The sequence below is a fragment of the Syngnathoides biaculeatus genome, chromosome 2 (genome assembly GCF_019802595.1).
Source record: "Syngnathoides biaculeatus isolate LvHL_M chromosome 2, ASM1980259v1, whole genome shotgun sequence".
Classification (NCBI taxonomy): domain Eukaryota; kingdom Metazoa; phylum Chordata; class Actinopteri; order Syngnathiformes; family Syngnathidae; genus Syngnathoides; species Syngnathoides biaculeatus.
In genome coordinates, this window is record NC_084641.1 from 20,703,677 (window position 1) to 20,727,359 (window position 23,683).

Here is a 23,683-nt window from a genome sequence, read left to right on the forward strand (position 1 = left end):
AAAGGAGATTTATTTAAAAAGGAGTTTTTAAATGAGACTTTTAATCATGTAAAGCACATTGAGTGACGTTGTGGATGAAATGCACTATATAAATAAAATAGCTTTTTAGCCGGGGAGTTCTTCAATCCCCTGGCTCATGTTCCTGGTGGCGTTGTTAAAAGTGTTAAAGTGTTCTTCGATGCGCTGTTTATATTCCCGCTGGGCCTTTTTGATGCCTCTCTGCATGGACCAGCGTCCCTACTTGTAGGCCTGCCGGTCTCCTGACTAAAGGAATCATTGCACGCTTTGAGCAAGCTTCCCACCGTTTCTGGCTTGGGAACAATTGGATTGTTTTCGTTGTGGTCACACTGTGCAGAGGTTTTTGTTTGAAAGCACAGCAGATGAGTAACTTTTCACTCCTGTCGCCTCTGGAATTATGCCAATGCCGTCTTCTAGACTGCTTGGGCTTCCACAGATTGCAAATGAACAGACTTTGCATGGCTAAAGTTTTCAAGTTTGCACGGTTAAATTCACCCGCTGCTGTCGTAACACAGTCCGCGTGCGCAGACCTCTCTTTGTCAATGGGACGCTGGAGTGTCTCCATGGCAGTGCTCATATTGACTATGACGATCAATGTGACTTCTCTCGGTAAATAAAACGGTCTACATGGTGACATGAGATACTCAATGGACTGCAACAAATGTCTTTGTAGCGCAAATGCACCATCTGTACACAGAATCACATCACATCCACACTCACTACTCTGTTGCGTGTCTTACTGGACTTGTTTGTTCTGTCTGCTCTGAAACTAGCGTGTCCCGCTTGCTCACTGGCAGAGTCCAGGAAAGACCCCAGCCAAATTGCACACTAATCCAGCCTCAAGTGGTAGCTCATCCGTTTTTTTTTTGCTGACGACCCGACGTCGAAAAGGCCGGATCGAAGGGGTTAGCATTTATCCTAGCTTTTAGCTTTTGATGGCAAGGTTTCCTGCACCACTGCAGCAGGGGCATGGTGAAGGAGAAGTCCGTTGATATGCAGATCACTGACGGAATGAAATCCCAGTAGCCCGTGTCAAATGAAAGGCTGTTGCCACAAGCAGTTCAAACCTGCTGTTCTGCAGATGTGCTAGAGCTACTTGGGAAAATTAAGATCTAAACACACAAAATAAGGAAAGCCTTGAAACTACTTCTAAATCTGCTGCATATTAAAGAGCCCCAAGGTTGGAGGAGGACACAGTACAAAGGGGTACCTGCACCTGGCCCAGCAGTTTATGGCGTTAACTCTCGCTGATCAAAGCAGGCTAATTTCATCGAGACAATTAATTGGTTGTGTAAAGTGTACTAAACCATACACGTTAAGACACCTGGAAACTGTTTGATTAGTGACAAAAGTGCATTAAATGCCTCAAGAAAAATTGACAGCCATAGTTTAGTTTAATCACATATAGCTGTGTTTTTATTAAACCGCTCAGCTTTAACTGATCACCTGCAATCTCGTCATATCATCTGCACTTTTGGTTGGTTGACTTGTGACTCTCATTATCAAGTCATTATCCTCGTGGTTCCTCAACCGTTTCCACCCATAGCTGTGAATAGTTATGTCATGGGTGTCCAAAACTTTTCTTCCAAAGACCAGGAAGAGAAAAATCATAGGATGCAAGAGCCTATTTGATACTCGCCACTTTTAATGTCTTTGAAACTTATCAATTAGTGGAGAAAAATATATGGTGAGCGACTCTATTTTGTTTGTAAAGGATTTTTTTCAGGATTTTTAGGTGGCCAGCAATCCTCTATTCTGCTAAAATGTATCCATCCAACAGCAGCATTCACCACATTCAGAACTCCCCAAAAAAATCTGTTCTAAATTGACATATCCTCAGAGCAGAAAGCAAACGCTCATGAATCATGCTTTTTGCAGAATTATCTTTAGTCATCGGGGTGTAATGAATAGATATTTTATTACTATTTAAGTTACAAAATACTTAGAAAAGCTCTTTGTGAAAGAAATGTATATTATATCATATTATTATTTTACACCAAAATAGGTTGACATATACTTACATTTAAGAACTATTCAATACTGTATATATGTTGGCTGAACAACAACCTTAAAGGGGAACTAAATTATAATCACGTCAACATAAAAAACATTTTAGCCAGTTTCGGTTTAAACGATCATGTCATCAACCTGTACTCCTGCGGCTTATCAAAGCATATTTGGGGTGTCTGCTACCTGGTTTGCAAAACAAGCGTGAGGGATGTTGTGATGTTCAGTTGACAGCAGAAGTTGATATTGGCAAAAATGGTGGCCCCCAAGATCCATGACAATTCATTCATGAATTTCTTCAATTCTTATTTCCTAAACAGAATACTGTATTAATCACCATGTTTAGACTGTTGGGGGCTCAATCACATACAACAGATTTTTGACAAAAGAATTGGGCTTAGTTTCCTTCACACGGCTGTTATGGCTCCAAGTCCACGTGCTGGTAATGCGTGTCTAAAGCTGGGAAAGCGCTATTTGTGCATTGCGGTTGGACCGATACTCGTATTAGTAGCAGTGCATGCCTTGTCAACTCTAAAGGATTCTATATACTTGCGTGTGCGGCGACCCCGCTTATGTCACTGCAGCTCTCTTGCGTGTCGTTTGCTTTTATACTCGAGCGCAAAACACACCCTCAGTTTTGACAATGTACTGCCGTTCTTCTCCATGTCAGAGGTGTCGTAACAGCTTACATTGGCTAGAAAGCCATTGGGTGGAGTTTCCTCAGCACATTTTGGTCATTTTCAATAGCCGTTTTTACTTTCCTTGCCATACCAAGGAACAAAGCAACTACAATGGCAATTGTGGAACATTGTCTGCTTGAACAAATGGACCTAAATGATCAGATGATACGTTTAATTATGCAACAAAATTGATCGACCAAGAGTTGGCGAGGCACGTGACTAAAACAGAAAGACGATATCGGTGGCTTTCCCCATGTAGCAACTTATTTTTGACACGTGTGCGGCAGGCTATGCGCAAGCTATACAGAGGTGCTGCATGCCGCAATACGTAGATCACATGATGCAATGTAGCTATTGTTGCCCATGCGACTGCGGGAGTAGAAAGTGGCCTTTACATGTTAACCCTTTGTCTCGCTGCTCAACTCCATTTCTAAAAAAAAAAAAAAAAAAAAAAAAAAAGAACTGGTTGCAAATGACTCCTGGGCCACCGTTTTGACACTAACAGTTTACACTGTGTGTCCAAAAAAACTCGTACAACAGTTTTCCTATTTTACACACTCCGTCTATTGTTTTTGATGACCAATTCATGTAGGTCATTCCAGATAGCTCACATTATTTTTCTTGCAACGGTATGCAATCTCGATTGGCCCACTTTTAGCACCCGATGCATGTTTGCCAGTCCCACTGGGGCAAATCCTTTTGTCTTTAATGAGCTTTGAAGAGACTTTTAGATTGGAGGGTTAAGGTTTAATTTCACAACGGGGGTATCGTGTGAAGCCCTTGGAGACGACAGCAATTATTAAAGGTTGCACAGATTTCTAATGAGCTTGTGTTCTGCAGAAAATAAGAGAGGTAATCAGGCAAAGTGCTGAGTGTTGAATGAAGCAAGACCATGGGTTCATCTGGCCAAAGATGGATGTCTGTTGTTCGTCCATGGAGACATTTCTTCATCTTTCCCATCAGGGTGAAATACTTCACACGTCACGTCCCTTTCCTTATCTTGCTGCTTTTCCAAAATGGCCCACCAGCACATTGGATTAAAATGGAAACAAACGAGCTAATTTGGCTTTAAGGCATAATCTGAAAGTGCATATGAGGAAGACTGAAAGCATCTGATTTAAAAGGCTACTTTCAGTCTTGGGTCTAAAAAGAACAGTGAAAATTCTTGTTTGATTTAATAAAAAACACGGAATTTGAAGCTGTTGATCCAAAATGTATAAATTGATGTTTTGCCACTGTTATCTTGTTAAAGAACACAAGTGTATTCAAGAAATTGAACAGAGGCATCTGCGATTGGCTAGCAACCAGTTCAGGGTGTAGCCCGCCTATACCCGATAGGTTCCAGCACTCCCGTGAATCTCTTGAGGATAAGCAGCTCAAAAAATGGATGGATGGATGAACACAGAAATGCTAATAATTTAATAAAACTACTATAAATTCAAACGACACTAAAGTGCAAGATGTAATGTATAACATGCCCAACACAGGCCGCCAACTTGATGGAAGAAATTGGAGCAGAGGGAAGCAACATTTGGGAATAACAATACAGTGATTCAATGCGTGTGCGCAACCCAGGGACAGATCTGGGACATTACACCCAGGACAACCACGAAGCAGATAAGAAAAACAAGGCCATGAAAAAAATCGTACACACCCAACAGCTCGTCCGGCCTCAATTGCGAGTTTCTCCATCTTTTATCACTGTCATTGACGTCGGAGCTGAGTGAAACTGAGGTGAAAGGGGACATATCATGGAATATATGGTCTTCTACTCTTTTATATTTTCAAGAGTCACTCATAACGCTTCAAAGAGCAACAGGTGCATGTATCTGTGGGAAACTGCGCAAAGTTGGAAGAACATAAGACTGTTTCTGTTTAAACACTGTTACGACTGTCTTATAGAAAATATGCACATGTACATCACATACAGTTTCACGGTTGCAGGACTCACCGTTTTCTTTCATAAAATACACACTGGTAAATTGTAAAATCCATTTGAGTTGACATAGGTCAAATTTAACCCAGAACAGTCTCAGTGTATCCATACTTTGTACGACATCTTCAAAATAGAGAACCATCTTAAAATGCTTTCAGGGTGCAAACAATTACATTTCGTGTATTTTTATACTACGAAATGTCAAAAATGATCAAGTCTGATCCACACAGTCAGTATGTGTGGTTTTGGACTACTGCGGCTGTTTTAAATTGTGATGAAGAAAAAAAACACTCCTTTAAAGTGTTTCTCCAAGTATAGATTGATTCAAATTAGGGCAAGAACTACAGACGGCAAAGTGCTTCTGCAGCCAAGTACAGTGGAAGAGATGTGGCGATGAGTCATGAGTAATGCATTTGAAGTGACTGGAATCGTTTATTAATGCCCACATTAGTGATTGACAACTCCCTTGACATTACATTTGTCACAGTTACGTTAGACCTCTCACGGCAATGGCTAAGTTGCTTGCAGAGTACTTTATAAATAACTTGAACTAATGAAACCTCACAATGTTATGAACGAGGCTTGGGCACTACCAGGAGCGGCGTGGCCGGGCTGCTGCTCTGGGCAGGTGTCATCTCTGACACCTGTCACCAGTCAAAGCTGTTTCGCATGTGGCACTGTGATTAGACCCAAGTATTTACGTTGGAGTTTTGTCACTGGCTTTGCTTTATGTTAGTGAGTATGCTTCACCGCATTCCGGGTTACTCCGCTACATAGCTTCATAGTTATCGAGCCTTGTTTCCCATTTTTTTTGGATCCTGCTTTCTTGGACTATGAAATTGCACATCTCTTTAGTTAAGAAGAAAACCCACTGAACATTATGCCTTCGCCTGGGAGTCCTGCCTTTGGGTCTAACCTCGTGTTCTGGTCTTGACACACAGTGCTTTTCACACTAGCACCCTATTTTTACTGTAGCAGTTCTAGCTTGAATAGTGGAGTCTGGGAGAACCCCCTTTTCTATAAAGTTGTTACTATAGCCGTACCAGCTTTCAAGCCACATACTCCCTTTTTTTTTTTTTTTGAAATAGTAAAGGTGTACAGGACAGGTGTCAAACTCAAGTCTACAGTGTCAATTTCCATGATTCTTGTAAAAATCGGGACCAAAATTTCAAATTGTCGTACATAAAAAAAATGGTAAAGTTGAGGTATTGCAAACATTTTTATGTTACCAAACGTGAATAGTTGAAAAAAAAACATTACCCTTGATTTCTGATTCCTAAACTACTTCATAAATTGATGATGTAAATATGATGAGACAATTCAATATTTTTGTTTCACAGACGTAACGGCCCTCTGAAGGCACCCAGAACTACAATGTGGCCCGTGAGAAAAATGAGTTTGATACCTCCGGTGTACAGTAAAATCGGGGTAATATTGTACAACTGAGTGCGAGGTCGGATGCGTGCCAAAGGCATCCTTTCTGACCGCAAATGTCTCCTTTTCTTGGAATTTCACTTTTTTGCTTTTTGGGTCAGTGTACAGATTGTTCTCTATCACAAAAAAAAATCAGTTGAGAAACTCTTTCATCCCAACTGCTATATCACATGGTTTAATAGGAGAAGTTAGGACAGGAGCCAACTGGAAAAAAAAAAGTTTTTCTTTACAACAAGATTCTTCTATACAACCATTTTCTCTACTGCTTCACCTCATTAAGGATCGGCCTGTGCAATAAATTCAAATTAATCGAAAAAAGCAACAAATCACCTAGCCCTGTTGTAGCAATTAAAAGATAATCCTAAAAACTCACCCTCCTTTAATGTAATCCAGGAACGTGTGCTCTGACTCCACACTGAACGACATCAAGGACACCTGATGATGGGGGGGGACAAAAAAAGATTTAATGTTTGCTCATTAAGGAGAGCGAGAGCTGCTCATCTACATGGACACAGTGGCCAGTCACCTCTGAGCACAAAATGCCTCATCCATAACCAATGAGTGTGAGGCACGGGCAGAAAGTTTAATGTTCTAATCACTGATGAATATATCAATTACTAAAGCGTTCATCAGTGCACAGTTGGCGCCGGACGTGAGCCTCATTATGGATGATTACAACATCCCGCCGACTGTCTGCATTGTAAACTGTGACACCGGGACTGAGAGGAATGAAAAACACAGCTGAAGCGCTCACCATCCCGGAGTTGACGTATCGCTTTTTCTTGAGCTTCTTCTTGGCATTCACCACCTAGGCGGGAGACAGGGTGGAAAAGTGGGAAAATGATCATATGAATGATTCTTTGTTTTTTTTATCACGCCCTGGGCGATGACCAATGGAAACATCTTTTGCCCTCTTGTGTTATGCCTGCGAGGGTAACGGCGCATACACCCAATCCAATAGCAGCGTGAGAATTAGAAAGCATAGATCATGCCGCACAGCAAGTGCTACATTATTCAGACTGTTGCCAGTGTGCGCTTCTCCACTTCTCCACACAGAAAAGCAGTTTGGTCTTTGCACTGTTTGCCATTGTTGTTGTTTTGTTCCTTGTTATGGAAAGTAAAGTAAAAACAGCTCCCGGAAATGGCTAAAAAAATGCAGAGGAAACTTGACCCTGTGGCCTCCGAGCCAATAGGAGCTGCAGCAACACCTCGACTTGGAGAAGAACTTCAGCGTATTTTCAAAATGGCACGCATTGGGTTGTGCTTGATTATAAAGCAAAGCAAACCAAAGCAAATTTATTTGTATAGTGCATTTCATACACAAGGTAACTCAATGTGCTTTACATTATTAAAGGCATTTGAAAATAAAGAGATAAAACATTTAAAACAGGATTAATAACAATAAAAAAAGACAATAAAAAAAACACATACAGTGAAAGTAATGATCAAAAAGTGAATATATTCTAAAAAGCATGAGAAAAAAAGAAGAGTTTTCAACCTGGATTTTAAAACATTGACACTTGGGGCTGACCTCACCTCTCTTGGCAACTTATTCCATTTGTATGCAGCATAATAGCTAAATGCTGCTTCACCATGTTTGCTTTGGACTCTGCGCTCCACTATTTGACCTCACTCTGTCGATCTCAGAGCTCTACTGGGTTTGGATTCCATAAGCATTTCTTTCATGTATTCAGGATCTAAATCATTTCGCGATTTATAGACCAGGAGCAGAACTTTAAAATCTATTCTAAAGCTGACTGGAAGCCAGTGCAACAACTTTAGGATTGGAGTTATATGCTCTGACCGCTTTGTTTTGGTCAGAACGCGAGCTCCAGCATCTGAATGAGCTGCAGCTGTTTAATACTCTTTTTCAGTCCAGTCAGAAGACCATTACAGTAGTCAAGTCTACTTGAGATAAAAGCACGAATAAGCTTTTCCTGGTCTGCTTGACACATACAAGACTTCACTCTAGATATGTTTTTCAGATGGTAGAAGGCAGTTTTTGTGATTGATTTGATATGATTGTTTGAAGTCAGGTGGGAATCAATCAGAACACCAAGGTTTCGGACGTGGTCTTTGTTTTTTTTTAAGATAGAGATTCCAGGTGTTTACAAATAGCAATTCTCTTTTCTTCATTGCCAAAAACAATTGTCTCAGTTTTGTTATGCTTTAGTTGAAGAAAAGTTTGGCTCATCCAGTTATTTATCTGATTTAGACAGTGGCACAATATCTCAATTGAACTGTAGTCATCTGGAGACACTGCTCAACATAACAGTGTGTTATCTGCATAGCTGTGGTAGTCGAAATTAACCCATTCATGGGCAGGGTGGCAATTTTTTGCCTTATTGAGATAAAAGTCTCCTAACAGGCCACAATCAAGGAAATAACACTTCTTTTTTGTTTATGGTTAAGTTATATGATAACTTTACTAATTTATAATCTTGTCCCCAAAATGGGATGCTACCCGTGAGAGGGTACTTGGGTTTTCTTAGTAGATTGTCCCAAAAACCAGAATCACAATCAGATTAAAACACTTAAATATTTTGATATACTGAAGGATATAATGCGTGAAAATCATGATCTCCCAAAAATGGGACACTTCCCAAGAGGAGCATATACAGGCTGAACAGGAAAGGTCCAAGAAAGGCGAACGCCGTGTGGGATAGCTGCAGTGATGTCAGCGTGGTCACCGCCCACGTGAGTATAAAGAAGTCTATCAATGCTATCGTTTCATCCATTCCCAAGAATCTCTTAAACAAACAGCACAGCCTCCTTAACCGTTAGGTAACTCTACGGCCACTTTACAAGTGAATGGATAATCAATGAGGGAGTTTGAGCTTCCATCTAATGATTCTGGTGGACTGCCAATGGTCTCTTGACCAGCAAGGCAGTTCAACAGCTCGCTCCCTTTTTTGGATTCCAAATTTTTTTTTCCATATGGGGTGTTGCACGCTCCTAAATTGGAACATAAATACTTGATTCTTCCACACAAACACAGGGTAGTGGCCCGTATCTAAGCCTTGTCGCATGAATTGATGAAGCCTGCTCGGCTGAGAGGCAAAACACTGTCAAGTCTTTTTATGGCGTCATCAAAACAAACACTCTTTAAGATAAGTTTTATAAAAATGAGCACAGTATGTGAGGTATAACAACCACATCCTGTTTTCATCAAAACAGTCACTCTTCATGTTTGGCATATTACATGCATGTTTAAAACTTTGCTAGACATAACAATCACAAGCTCATCATCAAAACAATCACTCTCCGAGCATTAAAATTACTTGCTCTTGTCAAAACAATCACTCTCCAAGCTCCACTGTTTGGCATATCACATGCTTTTGTTGTCAAAACAATCAATTTTAAAGCTATGTTCAACAAGAAAACAATCATACACTCAGCGTCAATCACTATACTGCAAGCTATGACTGGCATAATAATTACACGCAGTTGAGATACTGTCGTTTTTTCCTGTCGTTTTCCCCTCATCTTTTATATCATGTTTTCCTTTCGGTTTGGGTTTTCTCTCATGTTCTCCCATCATTTTTTTCTCCAGGTTTCCCGAGTTTTCCCATCAAGGTTTCTGACGTGTTTTTCCGTGGCTTGGATTCCAACTGCAACCCCAAGGACAACCCAAACGAGTTTCAGTATGGCACGTGTCGGCTCCGTTGCTCATTTGTATCTCGAATTGCTGGTTCACAGTCTGCCCCCTCCACTTAACCTCTTTCAGGCCACATGGGAGAGAAGCAGTCAGGTACCCGTTTCCAATAGCTTAGCTCTAACAAGCACGACTCGCAGCGTGTTCTGTTTCTAAAAGTTGGATAACGCCAACGTCACCTTGCCCTGGCAAAATAGGCACAGATTTTCTCTAATAGTAAAAAGCCATTTGTGATTCAGCACATGGAAATTGAGGTGAATCATTTGTCCTGATGGATGACCTCCCTTGGAATAAAAGCACCTTAACTTTGGACAACGGTTCATTTAACAAGCTTGTTATATTGTGGGTAATATTAACATGATCTTTTTAGGATGAAAACGGTCTTCATTTACAATATTTAGGAATCAGTTACTTGATTTACTGCAAACACAAAATTACTGAGGCTTTAAATACACATTTAATTTCTTTTACTGTATGTATTGTAACCAAACAATTGGTTAATTGATTACAGCCTTGATGTATGTTTGACCTGACCTAAGACTATAAGACAGCGCTGATTTTATTTATTTCTTTGCTTTGATTTGTGGGCGCAAACCTGAGATATGAGAGCTTTATCATGCCAGTAAACTCATTTTCGCTCACTTCACAACAAGCAGCAGGTGGGCAGATAAAGATCAATTCTTCCAAAAAGAGGCTTCGGGCTAATTTATTGCCATTCCCATCTTAAGTGTACTCACAAATTAAACATGAGACAGAAGTACACATTTTGTCTTTAAAACAGCCAAACAACTTTGTCTGAAGATCGACACTGCTATCTTAATATTTCAAAAAATGATGGAAATTATGTTGGTTACGATGGTTATAACCCTTTAAGCAATTGATATTTTAACACAAAAGGTGGACGGGATTAATGGCATTTCCAGTCATTTCAACTGGAAAAGATCATTTGAAATATGAGTGTTTGGATTTGGGAGGATGGTCCAAGAAGAAATTAAATTCATCTGTCAAGCCACCAGTATGATTAAATAAAAATTACGTTTATTACAAAAATATTTATGATAGAGGCGGTGCAGCGGCGTGACTCATCAGAGTGTCAGCCTCACAGTCCGGAGGACCGGGGTTCAAATCCTGGCCCTGCCTGTGTGGAGTTTGTATGTTCTCCCCGAGCCTGCGAGGGTTTTCTCTGGGCACTCCAGTTTCTTCCCACATCCCAAAAACAGGCATTCATTGGAGGCCCTAAATTGCCAGTCGGGGGAATTGTGAATGCGACTGTTGTTTGTCTCCGTGTGCCCTGCGATTGGCTGGCAACCAGTTCAGGTTGTAACCCGCTTCCTGCCCGATGATGTCGGGGATAGGCTCCAGCACTCCCGCGACCCATGTGAGGATAAGCGGCCCAAAAAAATTGATGGATGTGTGGCTGCAAATAAATGAATGGGCGGCACAGTGGATCACTGGTTAGCACGTCTATACTTTACAGTTCTGAAGACTCGGGTTCAAATCTGGCCTTGCCTGTGTGGCGTTTGTATGTTTTTCCTGTGCTTGTGTGAGTTTTATCCAGGTACTCAGGTTTCCTCCCACAGCCCCCCAAAATGCATAGTAGGTTAATTCAAATCTCTAAGTTGCTCATAAATTTAGATGTGAGTGCGAATGATTTTTTGTTTCTATGTGCCCTGCGATTGGCTGACAACCATTTCAGGGTGTTGCTGGGATAGGCTCCAGCACGTGACGCTCGTGAGGATAAGCGGATAAGAAAATGGATGGATTCAAGACACTTTATTTTACATACACAGTTCAACTGGTTTTGTTTTAGTTTTTTCCAATCTCAGCTACGAATGATCTGACCGTTTAAAAAAACAAATTTGGCCGTTTGAGTAGAAATGTTAATCAGACCTTGCAGGCCTATGGTAGAAATGTGCTGACTGTGTAACTCTGCACTCACCTCATAGACGTTTAATTGGCTCTGGCCCCGACACAACTCTTTGTAGCTACTCGTGAATTCACCGATGAAGTCGTGGCTGGTAGAGAATAACACCAATGAAAAAAAGAATTCACTGCAGTTCACGGTCATGCTGGAATATGTTGTGCGTGTGTATGTGCGTGTCCACGTTTGTCTGACCTTCCATCCCTGTCCCAGTCATAGACTTCCACTTTGATTGTCCTGTAAAATAAATGAAAAATAACAGGATGAACACATTTGTTATTGTCAAAGTGTGCATGTGTAGCGGTGAAGCAAAACAAGCTGCCAAAAAGTGATTCATGACAAGAAAAAAAAAGCAAAGAAAAAAAAAACGCTCCAATAAAAGACTCCTATTATTGCATCTATAACAGAAAGAAGGATATAATGCAGCACGACCTTGATATTTTGAACATCCCAAAAGATTCACACAACCCAAAGTTCAAGAAATAATATTCATCGGAGTCTTCTGTAACGGCCAAGATTCATTCAATTTAAGAGCGTGTTGAAACAATGATGCTCAAACTTTCAGCTGTCATCATTTCGATGACACCATTTTGGCCCTGACACCAGGTGACAAATTCAAAAGCAAAAGGTTTTTGAATAATTTTGTGAATAGACTTCATCCCTTTTATTTCTTTATTTATTTTATATATCTCTGGTTCCAAATTAAAGGCAAGATGATTTCATGACCCACATGTGTCAAACTCAAGGCCTGGGTGCCGGATCTGGCCCTACCACATCATTTTATGTGGGCCTCAAAAGCAAATGATGTGTGTCCACTTCATATTTCTTGCTAATTTAGAATTGGCTTCACTTTTAATATTATTGAGCTGTCACAAGGATCTATTCTAACCAATCCCCTTTTTGAATAAATGGAATAATAACTGACCAATTTTTTTTGACAGGCTTCTGATTTAAAAATGTAGTTATCTGTCAATTTATTTTTTATAGTTTATAATGCAAGGAATAGTAAAAAGTAATACAGTAAGTCATTTATAGTGAAATCTTAAGTATGATGTGGATGGCAACAAAAATGTGTTTCAAAACCAGACAATTCCAAGAAAGCCATTTACTTGAAAAAAAAAACCTGTCCTAAATTTACACCATTATGAAATTATTGGTACATATTATGACTTGAAAATAAAAATGTATACGAGCTAAGCACTAGAACTAGTCTTGTGTCATGTGACTTGGCCAAGCAAAAATAACCTCCACGTTGACAACTTAAATGCTGAACCGCCCACGCTACTGACAGGGGACTTGGGAACTTTTTTTTCGAGTGCGTGCATCAGGCTCCACCGGGCTCTGGTTTTGTTAACAGTCCATCTGGGGTGGGTTGAAAATGCCAACGTGTCCTTACTTTTGTGCAAGGAAGCGAAAGGCTCACTGCGTTTGTTTGCTAATTTGGCAGAGCAGCCTGTAAGAAGCTGGGCGTTCCGCTGCAGTGAGTGTGCGTCGTTGGCGATGCGCCCAACGGAGTGATGTGACCTCATGCCTGCTGAGATCACGTTGTAATAGTGACGCAGAAAAACAAATGAAGCAATTAAGGGGCTGTAATATCCTCTCGTGGGCAAGATCAGATAGTATGTATTGTGCATGGATGTCTGCTTATGACAAAACAATGAATATACTATATAGAGAGCTCGTGCACGTGACGTCACCATTGTCATGGCGCCATATTGCCAATCAAACAGACCTGCTCAGCATTGTGGGAGACATTGAACCAGGAGAGAATAGTTAAAGTACCCGGGACTTGTTGTGCTGCTGGTTGTCACAACAGACGAGACAGATATTCTATGGAATACCAGCTGAAAAGACCAGAAAAGATCGATTGATTTCGGCAATTAAACGTGATGGTTGGTACCCAACCAAATATACACGCCTGTGTAGCGATCACTTCATTTCAGGTACGAATTATTCTTAATCTCAAATTGCCAATTAGTATCTTTAATGGCATAGATTTATTTGAGGACAATGCATATTTAAAAAAATAAAATAAAGAGTCTGTCACAGAGAGGTTTACGTGTGGCAGCAATACGATTCCGTGTACGGAGGAGACCAGCCCCCCAATCATAGTTAATGAATGCAGATTTGTGTAAACCCATGGGTTATTTCTTTAAATATTGGTATTTGTATGGAATACCATCTGAAAAGACCAAAAAAGATCAATGGATTTCAGCAATTAAATGTGATGGATGGTGCCCAACCAAATACACACGCCTGTAGCGATCACTTCATTTCAGGTAGGAATTATTCTTAATCTCAAATTACGAAGTATTTTTATGACAAATTGACTCATCTGAGTACAATGCGTATTTAAAAAATGAAAATAAACCATCTGTTGGAGAGAGGTTTACGTGTGGCAGCTTTCGTGTACGGAGGAGCCATCTCCCTGTCTTTTTTTCCCCAATCATAGTTAATGAATGCCAGTTTGTGTAAAACCAGGGGTCATTTATTTAAATATTGGTATTTGTATTGAAAAAAACTGAGTGGGTCCATCACTATGTGGGATTTATTCCTGATTGAGACATTCGGAAATGTTCCATCCCTTTGCAACCCGACACACTCTAAAAGCTGTTCTCTAAACTCTAAGTTTGGGGGAAAACCAAATATAGAAATCCAGCTCATGGGAGGAAGCATATTTTGCAAGTTTCATGATGAATTGGGCCGAGGGGGGCAAGAAACCCACTGAACGAGGCAGGGAGGATTCATTAGAAATGTACAAAGACTTCAGCTCCATTTGAGTCGCTTTCATCAAAAGTTGATTGACTTGCTGCTGCTGTTGCTGCTGTCAGTCATGTCTCAGGCAACGTCGTGCTGGCTGCCATCTTTGCCTGTCATCAACTCACTCCACCTGCATGTAACACGCTTTGTAGTTTACACGAGCAGAAGTTACCTCTCTCCCCCTAATCCCTTTTAAGTGTATTTATTCACATATAAAAAAAATTGAATTCTCATACAGTATTTTTGTAATTGATAGTAAATACACTATAATTAAAATACAACTAATACAACTATTCAAAACTACAAAACATGATGTTGTTAACTGAAATTATGACTTTATAAAAAACATGTTATATATGTGACTTTTTTCTAAAAAAGAAAACATAGTACCTTTTATTGGACTAAAACAATAACAACAAAACTGTTTCATAAAAAAAAAATATTCTCTATTGACAAAAATCCAAGCCACTAAATTGGAAAATGTGACTTTACTCCGATTTTTAAAACTTTTTTTTTTTGTAAAAAACTTTGTCTAACCACCCCAACTTTTAGCGACAAAAAGAAATCTGTAGTAGCTTTTAATTTAATTCAATATTTTATTAAAAAAACTTCCTTGTTATCTTGTAAAAGAATTAATTATGATGGCTTTTTTTTTCTTAAAAACTAAAACTTTTTATTTCACTCATGATTAAGTATGTGATGTTGTTCTGCAAAACTTTGACTTTAGAAAAAAAGAACAATTTAAGTGAGTTTGTCTAAAAGAAAAAGTACTTTATACTGGACTAAAAAAGAAGAACAACAACAACAAAAAAGATGTTTCATGTAAACAGGATTCTCTATTGACAAACAATCTAAGACATTAGTAATTTTCTTGAAAAACTACAACAGCTTTTCCACATTTGACTCTTCCTTGGATGCGTTTTCTCCATAACTAGCGCACATAAAAACTATGCCTTCATCTTGAAGAAGTTTTATCACTTTATTAAAAACAAATATCTTTATATTTATGGCTTTCTTCAGCGGCACAATGAAGCAACTGGTTAGAGTGTTGGTCTCACAGTTCTGAGGACTGTGGTTGAAATCTCGGTGAAAATGGCAGTGGTTCCTTTTGGCTCACCCAAATCCTCCAAGGTATTGTCTGCCACTCGCCTGCATCTGTCTGACCCAATTAAATTGCAGGTGAGCGTTGGGGGCCACCAAACAAAAAACGTTTACGGTGCCAAAGTTCTACCTCTTCTACACACAATCAGGCTTAATCACACACACACAGGGGCAGTGTGGATCTGCTCGTGATTGTGGGTGTCTCCCAAATTAAAGGTTGTGAGTTCAACCCCTCTGCCCTTGTGACCATTTCGAAGTGTCCTTGAGCAGGATACTGAACCCCCAGTTGCTCCTGACGCTGAGTCTTCACTCTGAACGCGCTTTGAGTACCTTGAAGGCAGAAAAGTGCCACACAAGTGGAAATCCATTTACACACACACGCACTGTAATGAACACACGGATGAGGTACAGTTGTCAACGGCAACCCCAAACAGCTCATAACCTTTGCATTCTTGCCTCCTGGCCTTCACTCAGTAAAGCTCTGTTTTTACAAGACACAGGAAACCCGCTTTATATCACCCGAGTTATAAACAAATCAAGAGTGATTAGAGACACTAACTGTGGACAATGAAATGACATTGGGGGGAAAAAAATCCTACATTTCTAATAAGCAAGACAATATTCCTGAATATTCTAAATGCAAACAAAAATTTGATAACTGCTCCCCTTGATTTGAAGCCCAAGAGTACGAAATGATGTTGTCTTGAACAGTAAGTAGTTGATTTGCCAAGGTTGAAGTTTAAAAAGACAGTTTCAAATTTCCTTTTTTTTTTTTTTTGAGAATACACTGAGTGTCAACCCTTAGCAAGGACGTGGCTCATGCAGATAAAATGTAACATGGTAACCCGAAGTGATGGATGTGATTTTTTTCCCCCTCTCCTTCAGAGGCACAAAAAAGTGACATGATTGCCTGTCTTCTGGGTCTCTCTTTCTCTGTCTCTCTTTCTTTCTATCTCTTCTTTGGCTAGCATCTCTTCAGTTACGAAGCTTGGCTTCGGCCAACCATTTCATCCTTTCCCATTTTTCCTTTGTTGTGTCACCACGTGGAGCGAACGAACTCTGAAAACAATGGCAGTACTGTCTGGCTGAAGAAGCCATGCGACTTCTCTCTGTTTTCCCAGCCTTGACTGGTTCTCTGGGTTCAGGAGAAACACTCCTGGCATTACTACAAGTTACGGCTGCAGCCCAGCACAAGAGCGTGCACCACAACAGTTCTAAACAGCAGGAAAAGTAAATAGTGCACCCCAACAGGACAACAACTTTCTTTTTGAATCTTCTTGTTGTTTTCCTTTCAGCTTGTCCCGTTAGGAGTCGCCACAGTGTGTCATCTTTTTCCATGTAAGCCTATCTCGTGCATCTTCCTCTGTAACACCCACTGTCCTCTCAACATCCATCAACCTTTTCTTTGGTCTTTCTCTCGCTCTTTTGCCTGGCAGCTCCATCCTCAGCATCCTTCTACCAATATACTCACTCTCTTGCCTCTGAACATGTCCAAACCATCGAAGTCTGCTCTCTCGAACCTTGTCTCCAAAATATCCAACTTTGGCTTTCCCTCTAATGAGCTCATTTCTAATCCTATCCAACCTGGTCACTTTGAGCGAGAACCTCAGCATCACCATTTCTGCTAACTCCAGTTCTGCTTCCTGTTGTTTCTTCCGTGTCACCGTCTCCTTCTTTTTGAATATATTTTGTTTTCACTTTTTGTGCATCTTCTTCTTCAACTAAACCTCCCTCCGTTTCTCCTGTAACAACTGCGAAAGACCAGACCTGGAGATCTACAAGTAAAACATTGCAGTGATTACTTGAAAGTACAAATTGGTGCATAGTAACTCTGGGTTAAGTCAGCGAGTTCACATGAGTCTCAACTTTATCCTCACTTACTATGATTCAACTCATTTCACACTCACATTACAAGTTTGATCATTCACCCTATAGTTTATCCGTTATGTACACCTGCCTGGAGTTTTTGTTGTAAAGTACCTCTACATTTGTCTCAGAAAACCCTTGTAGGTTCCATCCATCCATCCATCCATCCATTTTCTCAGCTGCTTATCCTCACAAATGTCGCAGGAGTGCTGGAACCTCTCCCGGATCTCTTTGGACAGGAGGTGGGGTGCACACTGAACTGGCTGCCAACCAATCGCAGGGCACATGGAGACAGACAACAGTCACACTCACAATTATACCTAAGGGCAATTTAGAGTTTCCAATTAATGTTGCATGTTTTTGGGATGTGGGAGGAAACCCACCCTGGCATAGGGAGAACATGCAAACGCCACACAGGCAGGGTCCTCAGAATTGTGAGCCCAACGCTTAAATGTTCTCAAAAATTCCACTTCCTTCATGTGTACTATGTAGGTTTGAGTCCGAAACAGTTGACCGGTCAAATCGAGAACTATTTTTCCCATCAATGTAGTGAGTATTATAGATGACTTTCACTTTACTTTTCCGGTAATTAACGTATATAAAAAGCGACGTGGTTCCCTATATGAGGCAAAGATAGCTTGATTGTAACCCTTTACAAACGTCAATTCACAGCGGAGGTAAATGCTGCCATTTACATTCCCATTTCCCCTTTTTCAAATGAAATACACTTTTATCTCAAACTAATCTACCTAACAGGTGGCGACATGAGCACAAATACTCTCATGCATACGAACAAATGCATGCACAAACCCACGCATTCACTTTCTCACTAACACACACATATTCACACACTCGCTCATGCTCACACACACACACACACACACACACACACACACACACACACACACACACGGAGAGACTCTTATTTTGCAGTCGTGCTGTGTCGGCCTCAAAGCGAACAAAGTGAGACTCAAAGATGGAGCAGTAACAATTTTTTTCACCACATGTGTTGTTTCTTGTCGGTTATTCAGTTTGGCTGCTTTTCCGGTGTATACTTTGAGTTGCAATTTAAATGTTTCTGCTCCCATGTGGCTCGACTGCACTATGAGTCATTTTAGCACGAAAAGAAAAAAGATCAATGATAATAACAATAATTTAAAAAAACACATGGAATCAGATTTCTCAAGATCAGAAGCAGGCCTCTCCCAAGGGTTGCTAAAAATCTTGCATATGCCACTGTGACAAGTGCACTGTGAAGCTGAAAAACGGGGCTCCTCAAACTTCATGAGCCGTTCTTTTGGGGTTCATAAAATAATCTTCAATAAATGGTGATATCGCACCATGGGGCTTACCTGTCATAGTCTCCGTTGCAAAGTGCCCGGACGGGAATGGAGAAGGGCTGCCATACGGGGTTCAGTGTGTTCTTCACCACTTCCGTCTTGTGGCAGATAGTGAACCTGAACATGAAAGATCAATGGGAATTTCAAGTGTACAGTAGCAATACGAGACATTTCCCGAGTCTGCCTGCCTGCAAGACCACACACATGCATCATTCTATTTTCTATACATCTTATCCTCACTAGGGTCGCAGGCATGCTGCAGCCCATCTCAGCTACCTTCGGGCAATAGGCGTGGCTCACCCTGAACTGGTTGCCACCCAATTGCAGTGCGCATAGAAAAAAAACAACCATTCACACTCACATTTACACCTACGGACAATTTTCCCCAATCAACCTACCAAGCATGTTTTTGGGATGTGAGAGGAAACCAGAATACCCAGAGAAAACTCACGTAGGCATGGGGAGAATATGCAAATTCCACACAGGCGGGGACTGGGATTTGAACCCGGGTTCTCAGAACTCTGAGGCAGATAAGAAATATGGGAATGAACAATTTTGGTCATACTGTGTGTAGTGTGTAGTAATAATCACTATACATAACACACTAGTGTTGTGCTCAAGACCAATTCCAGACCATGACGTGTCCGAGACCAAGACAAGACCAAGAACTTTTGGAGTAGACACTGAGTCAACACCAAGACCAAGACAAGCCGAGGATGTGATAAGAACAATATGAAAACCACAACAATATTGAACAGTTGAAGATTTTCTGTCGCACTTATCCTCACAGAGGCCGCGGGTGTCCTGGAACCCATCCCAGCTAGAGGCAGGATACACCCTGAACTGGTCGGCAGCCAATCACAGGGCACATATAAACAAACAAACAATCACACACATTCAGACTTCCGGGCAATTTAACGTCTTCAATTTATCCACCCCGAATGTTTTTGGGATGTGGGAAGAAATCAAAACACCCAGAGAAAACCCATACTGGCATGGGGAGAATATTCAAACTCCACACAGGAGAGGCTGGGGTTTGAACCCCGGTCACAGTTGAAAAGCATTCACTCTTTAATTTTGATATTTTTCAACACATATGAAAGACTAAATACTGTCTGCAATGCTTTTGAAGTGCACCACAGAAACATTATGAAGCTGAAGAATTTCTTTGAACTATATTCTTGCAAAAATAGATATCTTTTTATGTATTTAAAAATTTAATGCAAGTGGAAAGATAGTTTATGCATGCTGCTAACGGTTTAAAGAGTAGAAAATAGCCAATTTAATGGATTTGACACAACCTGGAGCCAATGTCTGAGACTTAAATGAAGCCAATTTAAGGTGGAATTAAAACCTCTTTCAGGAAAAATTAATCTCAGAAAAAAAAAAAGAAATTCTGTGTACTACTTACAGTGAACATGAGCTTCCCTGTGTTTAACACCTCAGGTAATACCATGAATTGAAGGTACGAGTATATGATGTTTTAACCCAGTCCTTCTCATTATTTTATTCATGAGGTTGAAGAATAATGATCAGTCCTGGTCTCGACTGGAAAGTCCAGCTGGTCTGACATTGAGACAAGACAAAGACTTTTGGTAGTCTGCCAAACAAGACTTTCAAACCTAACCTTGAAAATGTCATCTCGCGTAGTACTACAGAACACCACACACAAAGATTCCGTTTCATCACCAAACATGGGAAAAAAAACCCTCCGAGGCAGCAATCTCGCATGAGCACGTTATCTCATAAAATCGAAGAAGGGCGGAGGTGTTGTTGAATGCCGACATTGTCAATAAAAAGAAACATTTCTTGCTGTCTGGTGAACCCGCTTATATGAAATGCGACATCTGGTAGGACGTGTTTCGTTTTATTTACGGGCAGTTGCTTCTTTGTCAGTCAGGTCGCTGATTGATTAGCAACATTTCGTTCCAGGGGAAAATTCAGAGTTATGACTTTAGAGTCATTGGCTTTCCACAGATGCGAAGACTTTTGGTCGTACACATTGAACAGATTTCATACAGTATTTGAGCTTGTGGGCTAAGACGTGTTCCCCACCCTATTATCGGACAAATGTACTCTTAACACACCTCAGACCACATGATAACGTTACAGCATAATCTTATAACACATTAGTTTGACATTATTTATCCTTGGCTGTAAATGGACAAAATCGGGACAAAAACAGCACGATTGTCTTGTCGAACTTACGTGCCATCCTCATTGCTCCTGTAGAAAACCATGAAGGGGTCCGACTTCCCAAAGAAATCTTTCTTGTCCAGCTTGGTGGCACAAAACTGCATGGTGGTATAATCCTTGAAAGGACAAAAAAAAAAAAAAACCTCAGAGCATTTCAGGAAAGTTCCAATGCATTTTGGTTAAAACACATTTGCATATCGTGATGACCAGAATAAGTCAGCATGGCGATCTAGTGGTTAGCACATCTGCCTCACAGTCGAGAGCTTTTAGGTTTGAGGTTGCGTAGTCTGCATGTTCCTCTGCACTTGAGGTTTTTTTTTTTGGAGGGGTTCTTTATATTATGTCCACAAAATACAATAGATATAATGTGCAAACAAAATACGTGACCACAAAATTCAAATTTGTGTCCCGTTTAGTGTTCATGTTGTACAACACTATTGTGTCTAGAGATACGTGATCTTTGAGATACAAACTGTCATTTGGCCTGCTTTTTGCTTTGACTTGTGAGTTACGGTGCCAGTGAAATCGGCTTGACTGACTTAACAACAAGGAGCAGTTTGGGATAAAGTGAACAATTTTTAAAAAAGAGTCTACAAGATGTTTATTGCCGCTGCCAGATAGAGATGCAGCACATCAACAAAAGGCCAACACAAAATAATGTCAAACAGGGAATTTAATACCCTGAAAAATCGCTAATTTCTTATGCTGCCATTGATTCCAATTGTATGAACTCAGCACCAACATACAGAGGCCACTGAAATCCGCCACTGTCACATGATGCAGCTATCGTGCACAAAACCCGAAACATCATCACAAAAGCAAACACTTGTGGTACATCAGCGTCCCATCTTTCAAACATGCATTGATTGGAGACTCTAAGTTGCCCCTCGGTGTGATTGTGATTGCGACTGTTGCCTGTGTCTATGTGCTCTGTGATTGGCTGACAACCAGTTCAGGGTCTACCCGCCTCCTTACTGATGACAGTTGGCATAGGCTCCAGCCCTCCTGCGACCCTCGTGAGGATTAATGGTAAGAAAATGGATGGATGTGCAAGACTGTCGAGAGCTATTTAAAAAAAAAAAAAATAAAGCCAGTTTACCGAGTGCTTTGAGTTATGAGCATGGTCACTGATCACTTATAATGACTGTAATGATGATGATGATGATGATGATGATGATTATAAGAGTATGCCATACAATTTCTGCATTATAACCCTGGGCAGGGTGAGGGCTATCATATGGAAATTATCTTGATCATAATAGCAGGAGATTAGATCGCAACGGTTGTGCGTGGAGGAGAGGTTTTGGTACACAACGCGGGCCCAGGGTACACGTGAGCGCAGCTAATAATAAGTTGGAAAGGCTCCCATTATCATAATTACACTCATTTAGGCACCATTTGCATGTAGACCACCTTTATAAAGACAATGAACATGGCCTAAAAACGTTCTTGCTATCAGATGGTGGTCACAATATCAGGCCAGCGACATCATACAGCATGAGGAAGCCTGATGTTCACATAGAGAGTGGACCACGGCTGGAGCGCAGATTTTCAAGTGAGCGTTTAGGAGTTATTACAGTGTACAGGCAAGTCCAAATGATAGTTTTCTGACCCTTGATGTGACCTCCACATTGTACAACACAAGTGAAAATCAAATCGTTTGGAGAGGGAAAGTAAAAAAGCCTCACAGACTATTATAACTAAAAATGTGACTCTCTCATTCAGAATCACATTCAAACTCATGGCAAAATGGGAGTCATTATATACATGCCACTGTTTTTAGTATCTCTTATTAACCCAAAATAAAGTTTAGCTGTTCTAGTAGGCTTTTCCTGACCGTTTTTGTTGTTGTTGGTGGTGTTTTCGATTAGAGGCCTGAATGTTTTGTTATGACATCAGGCATCATTTACTAACAGTGCATAGGAAGAAATTGTGTAGGTGAGTTCATACAAATTAGAATCATCCATCCATCCATTTTCTTAACCACTTATCCTCACGATGATCGCAGGAGTGCTGGAGCCTATCCCAGCTATCAATTAGCAGGAGGCAGAGTACACCCCGAACTGGTTGCCAGCCAATCGCAGGGCACGTAGAGACAAACAGCCGCACTCACAATCACACCTATGGGCAATTTAGAGTGTCCAAATAATGTTGCATGTTTTTGGGATGTGGGAGGAAACCAGAGTGCCCAGAGAAAACCCACAGACGCACGGGGGAGAACATGGAAACTCCACACAGGCGGGGCTGGGACCGAAGGCCGGACCTCAGAATTGTGAGGCCAAAGCTTCCCAGCTGAGCCACCGTGCCGCCCAATTATAATCAATGGCAGCATAATAAAATAGCGATTTTTTTTCAGCATATCATCCTCCGTCTCAGAAAAAAAGGAGAGTGATAATTTCATGACACCTATTAAAGCTCCTCCGCATTCTCGATGTTTCCAATCATAGAGTTTATGTTTTCAATCTTCACAGTGGGGATATTGAAAATAGTGAAGAGCTGATTAAAATACTTGTTGATGGTAAAATGAATCAGACTTTTTTTTTTTCCCCATTCTTAGACTATTATTATGAGGTTTTACATAGCCCAGCAAGTCCACAGTGGTCTCCCCCCTCCACCCTTCCAGCTGTTCTTATAGAGTCATTGTCACAAATTCATATCCTCCTCCTGTAGATTTTTAGGACTTTTTTTTTCTTTTTTTTTTTTTTTACAAAAAACTCACATTTGATTCCTCCGCACGTCCACATTAAGTCGGCAAATTTGAAGGAGCCA

The 23,683-nt window shown here is 40.6% G+C and overlaps 1 protein-coding gene across 1 annotated transcript in view; it reads right to left on the minus strand.

Annotated features, from left to right (window-relative positions):
• The window catches only part of cpne5a (copine Va), a 112,522-nt gene that overhangs the window by 29,397 nt on the left and 59,442 nt on the right, over positions 1 to 23,683 (minus strand). The window contains exons 8-13 of the mRNA XM_061809155.1: positions 20,927 to 21,030; positions 18,731 to 18,835; positions 11,847 to 11,888; positions 11,670 to 11,745; positions 6,830 to 6,883; positions 6,449 to 6,510 (exon numbers count right to left, since the gene is read on the minus strand). Coding sequence (XP_061665139.1) covers positions 6,449 to 6,510; positions 6,830 to 6,883; positions 11,670 to 11,745; positions 11,847 to 11,888; positions 18,731 to 18,835; positions 20,927 to 21,030 — 443 coding nt within the window. The remainder of the gene's footprint in view (positions 1 to 6,448; positions 6,511 to 6,829; positions 6,884 to 11,669; positions 11,746 to 11,846; positions 11,889 to 18,730; positions 18,836 to 20,926; positions 21,031 to 23,683) is intronic.